This window comes from Mastomys coucha, unplaced genomic scaffold, assembly GCF_008632895.1.
Source record: "Mastomys coucha isolate ucsf_1 unplaced genomic scaffold, UCSF_Mcou_1 pScaffold6, whole genome shotgun sequence".
Taxonomy (NCBI): Eukaryota; Metazoa; Chordata; class Mammalia; order Rodentia; family Muridae; genus Mastomys; species Mastomys coucha.
The window spans coordinates 130,824,471-130,837,064 of NW_022196912.1; the positions used below are offsets into that span (position 1 = coordinate 130,824,471).

At 41.8% G+C, this 12,594-nt stretch overlaps 1 protein-coding gene across 12 annotated transcripts in view; it reads right to left on the minus strand.

Moving 5' to 3' along the window:
• The window catches only part of Dnah11 (dynein axonemal heavy chain 11), a 328,931-nt gene that overhangs the window by 99,224 nt on the left and 217,113 nt on the right, over positions 1 to 12,594 (minus strand). For all 12 annotated transcript variants that reach the window (XM_031357847.1, XM_031357834.1, XM_031357836.1 and 9 more), the window contains 3 exons: positions 11,581 to 11,814; positions 7,404 to 7,550; positions 2,512 to 2,625 (listed from right to left, as the gene is read on the minus strand). In XM_031357847.1, coding sequence (XP_031213707.1) covers positions 2,512 to 2,625; positions 7,404 to 7,550; positions 11,581 to 11,814 — 495 coding nt within the window. The remainder of the gene's footprint in view (positions 1 to 2,511; positions 2,626 to 7,403; positions 7,551 to 11,580; positions 11,815 to 12,594) is intronic.

Sequence of the window (12,594 nt, forward strand, 5' to 3'; positions counted from 1 at the left end):
AGGCTAGGAGCCACAGGACAGGGGTCTTAATTTTGCCTGGGCACTTCTCTGATAATCTGGAAACACCTTGCAATTTTGTTGCTTTCAAGAAAAAAGAAAATACCATTTCTATAGAGCCCCAGGAACAGAATCCATGAGATTCTGTGCATGTATAGGTTATGTGTGGATTCTACCTCACTATGTAGTGTACTTGTATTTTAATCAGACTCTCCTGTAAATATCATTCTCCAGGTCAGTGTATCTTAATTCTGTTTTTCTGTTTTAAATGTGTAACTTGACATCTCTTCCTTAAACCACAGTTGATCTCAACTGGGAGGGGTCCATGTTGCTGATCTGTCTTTCCTACTGTTTAATTCCCTCAGTGCTGAATGATGACTTGTGGACAATGGAGCTGGTGGTTAAATCAGAATGAGATTGAGGGATGATCTGCTAGGGCAGACACTCATACCTATTAGAAGTCTTCGGTTCCATAACACATGATCTAAAAGCAAGACCAAATGTGATTCTCCTCCTTTACTCAAACTTATCTATTTATACAAAGAATAGAGCAGGCCTAGAAGCCACAGCAGAACTCTAGTGGATGCTAGGATCTGGATAGCTAGGATTTTCCATCACTTAGGCATACCTGGTTCTACATTGCAGGTGACACTGGTTTGCTCAAGCTCAACCTGGACTATAGGAGGATTTCTGGTCGTTAGATAAAAGCTAGTATTCCTCAGGAACTTGTGAAACTAGTTCCCATCTGCCAGAAGAAGTCGGTTCCCTGACCTCTGGCCACAGGACACATGGCCCCTGTGGCTGCAGGTCGAAGTCCCTGCTGGCCTCCAAGCTCCCTCAGCATCACAAGACCTGTCACACATCTCAAAGCCTCCACCCTAGCATGCTGGCATCTTGTCTCCTAGGCTTCCCTCCACCTAGATACCTGTTCTGTTCTCTCTGTAAAGACAAGGTTACCCCACCACACCCACCCCTGCTCTCCTCATCAGGCTCCCTCTATTCCCTATCTCTGGTTACTCTCCCTTCTCTCACAGGTAGCCCTGGGCATACAGACTAGGCTGACCTCATTCAGTCTACCTCTTCTCTTCCTGCTCTCTCTGGACTTTTCCAGATAACTCTGGCTCTTCTCTCTCACACATTTACAATAAAAGCCTTAACCATATCAAGGAGCAGTCATGTTGGCAGTTTCTTTAGTGTGCCTTCTCATATTCAAAAAATAAACATATTTAGAGAAAAATTGCAAATTTAGGAAAAGAAATAAATATTTCATAAATCAGAGGCAATCAGTTACTTTTCTATTTTTACTTTAATTTATAATTTCTATCAATGTAAATGAATGTTCCATTTAAACAAATGAGTCATGCATGTCTGTCTTATTTTACAGTATGTTTTACTAACTGTGAACATTTTCTGTTTGGCTCACTAATATTTAACAGTATCGTTTTAAGGCAGTAGAATAAGCATGCAATAATTTTTCCTGGTACAGTTACATTCTTAATAATTTTCAGCTTTATGATAACACTATAAAACTCTTACAAGGCTCTTGGGCAAAATTATTTTCTTCCCCAAAAAAGACTCAGAAAAGGAACTGAGGATTTTCTTGTGAAATCACTATCTTTTACCTTTAGAGTTGAATCTTAAGAAACTTGGGCCTGGCAATTTCCTTGGATTCTCTCTGTTGGTGGCTTGGAACAGCTCAGGACAAGATTGTCTACTGGCTTTAAAAATAACACTGCCTACAGTCTCCTTTGCAATATCCTGTGCTGAACTCGGATCATTTCTCTCATAGAAATCAGAATGCTCCATAAGGTCTTCCTCCAGGGAAAAGCTAGGGAATGCCTGGGCTCTTTGCTTTCACTGCCAAAACAATGAAGGGGTCTTAATTTATATATATATATATATATGTATATATATATATATATATGTAAATATATGCATATGTATATATATACACACATACACACACACACACGTGTGTGTGTGTGTGTGTGTGTGTATTTGAGAGGAAATAAAGAACTCCTTAGCTAGTCCTTGGTAGCATACAATGTAAAGGACTGGAGAATTCATCATTGCTCACTAGACTGCATCTTAGATGTCTAGATGACAGGGCATTCCTGTGGGGGCTGAGGACAACAGGTATGAATGCCTGCTCTAGAGGATCCTTCCTCAATCTCATTCTGATTTAACTACTAATTCCATTGTCCATAAGTCCATGCACTGAGGGAATTAAGCAGTAGGAAAGACAGTTCAATATCTGTGGTTCCCTCTTGGTTGATATTCACTACAGTTAAAGCTTACACATTTAAGTCAGAAAAACAGAATTAGGACACATTGATCTATAGAATGATATAGTGGGTAAGGAAAGCAGCAGAACTATAAAGGCAGCCTCAACAGTTTGTTTAACTTTGATATTTAGGCTCTGTCCTTCTGAAGGGCTTCTGGATGCCCGAGCCATTCACTCTGATCCATCGTTGACTATTTAATAAGATCCCAGCAGTGAAGGAAGCAGTTTACCCTGTTGAGTGTATTGAGTGCATCCTTAGCAGCCACCAGGGCGGGCTCAGCCTTGAGTAAGTCAGCTTCACATTCTTTCTGCTTCTGGGATGCTTCAGTTTGAATGGCAGCCACCTGATTAGAGAGGATAATTAGAGAAAAAAGCCCCCCGATCCACACCCCCAAATATCATCTCAGAGATTTCCAACAAAGCGTAGATGAACCAGATGCACTATTAGACAACCCATTTGCCTAGAGTTTAAACAGGTGACGAATTTCCCATCAGTGTAAAATGTTCAGAGAACTTTGTAAACATATGATAATAAGCCCCCAAACAAATATATTTAGTACCAAAGTGCTAAAACGGCTTAGAGTCATTTGATTATAAGATGCCACTAATAATGAAACACAAAACAAGAGAGTAAGCAGCCATTTTTCTGTTTTCTACTTTTCTTCTTAGGTTTCCCATAACATTAGGGCTTCTTCTATTAAGAGATAATTTAGACTGGACCGGGAAGCTAGTTCTCAGAGTGTTGTAGAATCCTCCATCTAATTGTTACTAGTGTTCACTCAGCAGTCTTGCTGGCCATTCCCTTAAGAACATAGGTGCGATCTATGGAACTGGCTCAGTTAGTATAGTGCTTGCTGCGAAGCATACGGCCCCGAGTTTGATCCTCAGAATACACATAGAAGAGCCAAACAGGGTGGCATATGCTTGAAATCCCACCATTTGAGAGTTGAAACATGATTCCTGTGGTCTACCTGCCAGCCAGGCTAGCTGAACCGGTGAGCTTGAAGCCAGTGAGAAACCCTGTTTCAAAGTCTAAGGTAATGACTCCAAAGATATGTCACATGAGGATGGTCTCTGGCTTGTAACACACATACATGTTCACGCTAGTACACAGGCACTTATTTGAATACATATAAATGCATTAACATGTAAACACACACAAACATACACACAAAACATCTGTGAAGCTCTTTTGTTCAGAACAGAAGATCATTTGCTCTATGGTCATGGCTTACATGCATAACCACAGACAGAATTTTTATAAAAAAGATGGACTAGGAAGAAGCCATTGATGTTCCCAAGTGTTTCTCAGGTAATAAATACTCCGACACTTATCTGTTTGTCCTCTCAACAGGGCTTTGTATAAACCTTCCTACATAAGCCACCTTATTTCTCTGTGTGAAGCTATGCTGGGGAGCTAACCCAATATTCCAGGCTGGAATTCTATCTTCTCCCTCATAGAATGCTACAGAATTTCAGTGCCAAGTCTGAGTGAATTTTTTCCCCAGCAGGTCTGAGTTTCAAGCTGTGGCACTGGGCACCAGGATCAAGTCCTGGTGGGACAATTCTTGGGGTGATGATGATTGTGGGATAAAGTTGGAACAAAAGTGCATTTCTTCAGATGTGTTTGGAATGAACAGGTTCAGCCATACCATCAAATTAAACATGGCTCACAACAAATTATGTTGTCTGCAGCAGCTTCATTAGTAGCAATTAGTCTTCTCCTGATTAACAATTATTTTACTGTGTACTGTACCTTTTATGAGTATAATTGGTTCAGGGTAGATATGTGACCTCCTGCTAACACACACACACACAGCAACTGCTAATGTAAATAAGAAAACTGCATGCTTACTAAGAACTCCTTCAAAAGCACACCCGGAGAACAGGGCCAAAAGTGGATCACAGAGCTCCGAGCATGTTATTGACAGAGTGTTGAAGCACACCATCACAACAGGAGTGTGTGTGAGGGAGTTAACTCAAGTATACTCACATCACATGAAGATATGAGTTCATCAATGTCCCCTATAACATTTATAATGGCATCATTTAAAATCATTTTTCCTCAGTCTCATCAACTTTCTGGCACTGAGAGAAATGCGAGGACCTTTTCTTTTAGCTGTTGTCCTTTGGACTCTTAGCCAACTCACAGGGTATCCGTCCTTTGTGTAATTTTTGCAGACAAGGCAATAATCTTGAAAACAATCCCACAAATGAAGAAGGCACTCTATGTTGGTGAGCTCACTTTTCATTCCTAATACTTTTTGTAACAATATCACCGCCCTGAAAGATTATAGATCTTGGTGAGTCACCAAGCTGCAGCAGGCAGATTCCTCTGTTAAATGGCTGCAAGGCAGTGATCAGAAAGGCTCAGCCTGGAGAAGGGCAATAGCTACATGTACTGTACTGTCTCTGATGCCTGTTTCCCTCTGCCATGACACTACACCAGGGAATCAGAGATAGACCCATCCTCAGGGACACCACACATTTTCTGCTATCTACTAGTCAACGACTCCCTGACATTTTTCATAAAAATCTATGTTGACTACAGATTCTCCAGAATTTCATGTTAAAAGCTGACCTGGGGATGTAGCTCAGTTGGCAGAGTATTCTTGAAAGTCTGGCTTTGGTCCTAAGCACTGCATAAACCAAGCATGATGCTTCATAAGTGTAAGCAGGAGGATTAGACGTTCAAGGTCATCCTCAGCTGTATAGTGAGTACAAGGCCAGCTTAGGAATGCTTGAGACTCTGTCTAAAAGGGGCAGAGTTTAAATTGAACTCATCCAGAACTCTTTTGTCAACAGTTCAGCCCTGTATCCCACCATGTAGTTATGTTTGGAGAGAGGACTTTCGCAGAAGTAAAGAAGTGAAAAAGAGTTAAGATGGGCCTTACTTCAATCTTGCTGGTATCCCTGTAGGAGGATGCTTTTCAACACATCAAAGGCCACTGGACATCAGAATTCACAAAGGAAACGCCCAGTCAGGATACAGTGAAATGGCAGCTATTGACAAGCTAAGGAGAGGCCTCAGGAGAACTTAACCAGCCAATACCTGGATCCTGAGATCAGCTTCCCAAACTTGAAAAAAATAGCTTATTGCTTAAGCCTTTCAGTTTGGTCCAATAAAAACCACACAGTGCTTTCTCATTGCAAGATCCATGATTGTCAGATATTCCCAAGATCCTAGGACAGTGCCTGTACTGGCTGGTTTTGTGTGCCAACTTGACACAGGCTGGAGTTATCACAGAGAAGGGAGCTTCTGTTAGGGAAGTGCCTCCATGAGATCCAGGTGTGGGGCACTTTCTCAATTAGTGATCAGGGGGGTAGGGCCCCTTGTGGGTGGTGCCATCCCTGGGCTGGAAGTCTTGAGTTCTATAAGAGAGCAGGCTGAGCAAGCCAGGGGAAGCAAGCCAGTAAGAAACATCTCTCCATGGCCTCTGCATCAGCTCCTGCTTCCTGACCTGCTTGAGTTCCAGTCCTGGCTTCCTCTGGTGATCAACATCAATGTGGAAGTAAGCTGAATAAACCCTTTCCTCCCCAACTTGCTTCTTGGTTTGTGCAGGAATAGAAACCCTGACTAATACAAAATTGCCCATCACTCCAAAACCAAAACAATGAAATACATGCACATATACACACACACATACACACAAACACACAAAACATAAACATATACTAAATTGATACAATAAAATCAAGCTCTACTGACAAAATGAAAATGTAAACATTATTTATATCTCTTGGTATATATTGAATATAAAATATTATATTTCTTTTTATGTCTAGTAAACCCAATGAAATTACCTATCAGGTGTGTTATATTAAAATATTTTTCTTCCTTTATGCTGGTAATTTTACCTCAAGAATTTACATGAAATCAAATTTAGAAGAAAAGCCTTTCAAATGCCTGAGGTATCTATTAGTGATTATAATTACTAGACCATCACATAGCTATGTGATACCTTAAATAGGTCCCCTGGGAAGGATTAGTTTCTGATGATCATACCACCTATGAAACCTGATTGTTTAAGTTCATAATATACTTTTAAAGACACTCTGTACATATCTGAAACTTGGTGGAAACAAGTCACTAAAATTAGGCATGATATGCTTATTGGCTGAGTGAAATGCATTTATTATTTGCTTCAAGAATGCTGGGTCATAGTTTTTAACTGTCTAGGGTTTTTTCAATGTAGTTTCCAAACCTTTGGTTACTCAAAACAAAGTACGCTCAGTACACCTCAGAAAAGAGGAAAAAATTTTGATTATGCGAGAATAACTTGGAACCAGAAAAACCTTGATTTTTGGGTACAGTGAAATACAAAGTAACAGCATAATGACTCACAGTTATGAGACTATAAGCAATTTCCAGTTTTTAATAAAGTAGCCCTGATTGCAATATTTTACTACAAATAATAAATGGTGATAAGCATTTATTAATTCTAATGAATTTATGTTTCCTATTCTGTATCTTTCAGGAAATCAGGTCCACAAGGACCATGCTCCATTTGGCTGAATAAAGATTGTAAAGTTTTATTTATATTGGAGATGCTAGAAACTCAAATTTGAAGAAAACAGCATCCAAAAAACCTGGAAGGCTATTGTCTCCAACAGCAAATCACTGTACAGAATGCCAAGGCCTCGGTCCCATTGAAAAGAACATATTTAGCTTAGGACTTCATAGTGAGTGAACACTAGTTGTATTATTAAAATGCAAAACTTGAAAACCATCTCGCAAAGTGACGGAATGGGCTTTGTTAACAATTGAGTTGTTCAATTTGCCTAAAAACTGGAAACCTTTAGAAACCTCTGAGGTGACTCCCTGACCTTTACTGTATTACAAATAGGCCTGATGTGCAAGATCCACATCCATTATATGCTTGAATGAGCTCAGTATTTATTGTTCTTTCATATCATTAAAGAGCTAAAAGGTTGGGGAAATGCATAATGTAAAGAAAGGTCAAGTGGTAATCATGGTGTGAAATGCTGTTACATGTGTAACGATAATAATTCCTTAGACTTTATGCTCCCTGGAGAGGAAGTTGTTCAAAATTGTTCACCTACAAAGGTTTATTTTGTGCTAAATATAGCTCAGCTCTCTAAATGGTAGAATGAGCCTGACCTTTCGCTCCTCCGCGTCTGCGATGGCCTTTTCCCGGCTCACTTTCTCCGTCTGAAGCCCTATCTTTGTGATCAGGGCCTCAGCGTCGTGGTTTCTAAGTTGCAGCTCAGCTTCTTGAGAGGCTAGCCTGGACTTCAGATTTCCCACCTGAAGGAAAAGTTGTTACTTTGTAGCAACTTCTGATGAGAGCATGGCTTAGTCTTCAGCATGGATGCTGGGGTCCCTAGCAGTTTTAGCATGCATCTGTTTCTACCTCGATTTCACTTCCACTCCCATTTGCCAAAGCATAGCTCCATGTATAGCTTTGAGCATCTGAGAGCTGGTAGCAAGAGAAAAGAAGAATACAGCTTCGCAGGATTACTGTGTGTCAGCACCAAGCAGAACTTTATCTTGGATTCTAAACCTGTGTGCTTAGGGAAATACTAACAAAGGTGTCCACTTGTCACCTCAGGACTCTTTCCTTCTTGGCTATAAATTCAGTCTCAAGATCACAAAGGCCATGAAACATCGTGACACCTGCCTGTACTCTTGAAGGAAAACTGTTGTAAGCTTCAATAATGAAAAGGCAGGAGCTGTCTTTGATTGCAGAGTAACTAGCCTCATACTGCCCTGCCAACTGGCTGGTCTTTCCTCCTCTCATCTCACACAAAATGACTCTCTTTATTACTCACCTCTGTGGTGTTAATGTAGAGCCACACAGACCCTAGTACTACTGAGAAGGGTGAACTGTGTGTGCACTTTGGGGACCACAGGGCATGGGTTACAGAAACCCACTGCATGCTCCATGTGTGCATTTTTTTCCCCTTGGCTCATCACTGAACAGCCCACTTAGCTCTTGAGAAACAATCTTTCTGTGACATCAACATATGTGTCAGCTAAAATGACTGATTCTGCCCATTTTCAGCTGAGATTCTCCTGGATTCAACAGGTGCCATTTGGCTCCTAAGAGGACTGTATAAAAGAAAGCAGAAGTGAAGAATTACTTGAAGGTATTCTGACTCCACCTCCAAAACATGAAACTGGAATAACTGCTCCTTCTCCTATCTTCCCCCAATTAAACTCATAGAAAGAGCAAAGTAAGTATTTATTTTGCTTAATTAATAAAAACACTTGGGAGGCTTTGTCTGTGTCACTCATCCCTTGTGTTGTGTCCAGGTAAGTTTGTGATCTCCATCCATCCAAGCATACATGTCTATACTCTACACAACCAGCACCGCCATGGTGTATCCGCTGCAGTTTAAACCAGGACTGAGTTTTGGCCTTTCTGTGTGTCCACATGTGCTTCTCTGTTCTTCTAGCCATTGACACTAGTCTTCTTTTGGGCCATAGTCATTTAAGAGAAAGGGATGGAGGCAGGATACAATTTCAAGCCCTACTTACAGTTTCTAGGGAAGTGACTTTGAAACACATTAGCCAACCCTACTTTAGGCAGGCAAATCCAGAGAAACAGCCATTTTGTCTCAAATACAATTGGGTTCAACACTCAAGTCTCCACATAGAAAACCATACCTTCCTTACATAATAAATTGATTTTCACACAACTGTCAAATAACTATTAGACATCCAACCACTCTTCTGATATTAGAAGCATTCCAAGTATAAACATATAATAAAGAGGATCCAGCTAGATGCCTTACTCCAAGGCTTCAAGTATCTTCACAAAACTCTTTCCTATTGTCTTTAGCTGAGGGGAACAGGTGAGGCCCCAGGTAGTCCTGTATTTGGCAGAGAAAGTGGACTGGCTCCTCTTCTTCCCTTTTCTTCCCCAACCTTGACTCCTCAATACTTTAGATGGGGTGATAAAGAAACCACAGGCTTTCTTCTTTTCCCCAGTGACTGAGATATCACCACCTCTAGGATTGTCCAAGATTCTATGTTATTTGCCTTTAGCTCTGGTACTCGGGAAGACAACTCTAAGTGTGGAAGAGACTTACTTTTCTTTGCCAAAGGCAAGGAAACAAACAGCTCAGTTTGGGTGACAACACTGTTATTTCCTGGGGCAAAGTCAGTAGGTTCAGTGGGAGAGATCATTGGAGGGCTCTAAGTGCTACAACACACAACTTCTTCATCTTCTTCTTGGCTTAATGGGACTCTGACAACAACAAACCAAACAGCACAATTCAAAAATGGGATACAGAGCTAAAAAGAGAATTCTCAAAAGAGGAATCTTGAATGGCTGAGAAGCACTTTAACAATGAAATGAGACTCTGACACTATAATAAGTTTTGGTTTGCTCTTTAGGTTGGGATACCATACTCTGATATAATAGGGTCCTGATAACAGGGTAGGGCATCTGAGAGAGCTGGTAGCTGAAGCAGGCACATAGATCTTGAGGTCAGGGAGAAGTACAGAACCAAGGACTACTCTACAGTCATCTGGCAGGTCCTGATGGCCTCGCTGGGGTTGAGTGTCAAAGACAACAAGGAAATCCTACTTCCATTCTGGCAACATGACAAAACCCCTGACTACAAGCCAGAGAGAGCCTAAAAAGTCAGGGACCAGAGAGGAGATGGGAAGTGGTTTCCTTTAAATCCATACTGCTTTGCACAGCTTCAGACTGAGAAGAGAAGGTGCATCCTCAAACCAGCGGGGCAAAAAGGAACTAGTAAATCCTTTCCTGACTCAGAAAATCTACAATAGTGTATGGCTTTGTCTTTAAACTGTCCAAGCCAAAACTAGACATCCTAGATAAGTAGGTTGAGGCTGCTTCAAGGGGAACCTAGTGATTAAGCTAGTTTAGTGAAGTAATAGCTATAGATTCTCCTCCAGTAACCATGACTCCACTAGCACTGAGCAGTAAGCTAGGGATCTGGCATCAGGCACAGTATCACTCTTCTTAAACAGTTCTTAAGTCATATTAGAATGCTGTTGGTTACTGCCAAGGTATGTGTGCTATTAATGTACCCTTAGGGTTGCCTGCCATGCTAGTTGTTAGTGTGGTTCATAGGCACAGAGCTAGGGAGGACTGCTGCTTCCTTTCCTCCTTTGGACACTTGCATTGTGTTTTCTGGTATCGTGAAAACTAGTACTCAGAAAGGGGGCATTTAGACCAGCTCCTGCTCAGGGGCCTCTGGGACCTGCATAGTGCCTTCAACAATAGGGACTATAGGGGCAACAATTTATAAACATATGTCCTTACACCCACAGAAAAGTGTAGCCTCCACTTTTCATAAGGGAGCTTCTCTTTGTGATAGACAGAGACCACTACAAAAAAAGCCACAACCAATCAAACCACAGAGTGTGGATCCCAGTCTACAAAATGCTCCCATACCTAAGGCTCAGAGAACACTGTGCAAGAGAGGAAGGAAAGATTTAAAAAGCCAGAGGACCAGGGAATTTGCTGTGAGACTGTGACTCCTAGTAATGTCAGAACTATACCCATAAAGATTCACCAGCATGAATGCTTGAACACAGGCTGAACAAGAAACAATATCAAACAACAAAACACCCAAGTGGATAGGGGAAAGCCACACACAGAACTATGAGCAACCAAGGAAAGTTGGATGCAAGAGAGCGTCCAACGACCACTGAAAACATAATACAACTAACAGTAAATGGACTTAGCAGGCTGTACTTAGAATTATATATGCAGATAAATTCATGCATTCAATAACAATTAGTGAGAGAAACGCTCATGGATTTGAAGGAGAGTGGAAGAAAGGTGTATAGAAGGTTTACTAGGGAGGAGAGGGAAGGGGCAAATGCTATGATTATATGATAATCTCAAAAAAAATGCCAAAATAAAAAAACAAAAACAAAACAAAGAAAGAACAAAACAACCACAAGGAACCCCAGCTCTCTGTAAGCAAGCAGAGGCTTCTCTCAGAAAGAGGTACCCGCCCCCTGGTCATACCTCTAAGGCCTGTCCCCCTGGTCACACCTGTGAGGTCAGTCCCTGTGGTCACACTTGTGAGACCCATTCCCCTGATCACAACCATGAGGGCCTTCCCCTGGTCAGACCTGTGAGGGCCCTCCCCTGGTCACACCCTGTACCCTGATCATATCTCTGAGGCCTGTCCCCCTGGTCACACTTGTGAAGGCCCTCCCCTGGTCATACCCTGCCCCCTGATCACACCTGTGAGGGCTTTCCCCTAATCATACCTGTGAGGCCCATTACTTGGTCACACCTGTGAGGCCTGTCCCCCTGGTCACACCTGTGGGACTTCCCTGGACACACCTGTGAGGCCGTAGTCCGCAGCTTCTGGATCCCATTCCCCAGGTGCTCCTTCTTCAGTTGTACCTCTTCTCGCTTCTTCTTCAGCAGGCTCTTAAACAGCGATATTTGTTCTAAGAAACTCCTGGGGGTAGTATAGTTGTATCTTCTCTCGTTCTGGTAGTACCAGGCACTCACTTCCTTTACACTGGTGTGAACATGTGCCATGAAAAGGCTGATAGAATCTTTGTGCTGTGACTAAAACATAGATATTACATTTCTCATGAAATCCTTTCAAGTTGAAAATATAATTTAGAAAATAAAAGGGGAAAAAACAACCAAAAATTATACAATATTTTTTTCAAGCCTGGGAGGATTACAATAGAAGTTAGGAAATTTTACTTCATCTTGTTGAGACACCCACAGGATTGGGGGGTAACTATGAAGCACTTGGCCTTCTTTGCTGTCATGCTAGGTAGGACAAAGGATGTTTTTATGTGGTTCTCAACCAAAACCCAGAAACCAACAGAAAGGACAAAGTCCCAATCTTTACAATTTGAACTTCACCTATCAAATGCATAGCAAGGGAAGGGAAGGGAAGGGAAGGGAAGGGAAGGGAAGGGAAGGGAACGGAACGGAACGGAACGGAACGGAACGGAGTGGAAGGAAAAGATGCATGGCAATATTTTAAAGGGGAGTTTTGTGGGGGGAGATGTCGCTTTCAAGCTAAACTTTAGGCAAAAATAATCAATACAAAGTGGGGGCACAAAACAAGTGGAGAAATAGAGCTTTATGGGAACCTATGTCAAACTGAACAAATGGGCAAGCTATCCAAACCATTCATTCTGAGGGAAAAGTATGATGGTCATTTCTATTCTTATCTGGAGAAGTGAACATCAACAACAAAACTAACACAAGGCAGAACACCCCTCCCCCATTCCTCTCACCTCTCCCCCACCTCCACGAATCCCACCCTTTCCCCTCCCATCCCTCCTCCACCCTACAGCTCCCCCTCCCCCACTTCCCACCCCCTCTACT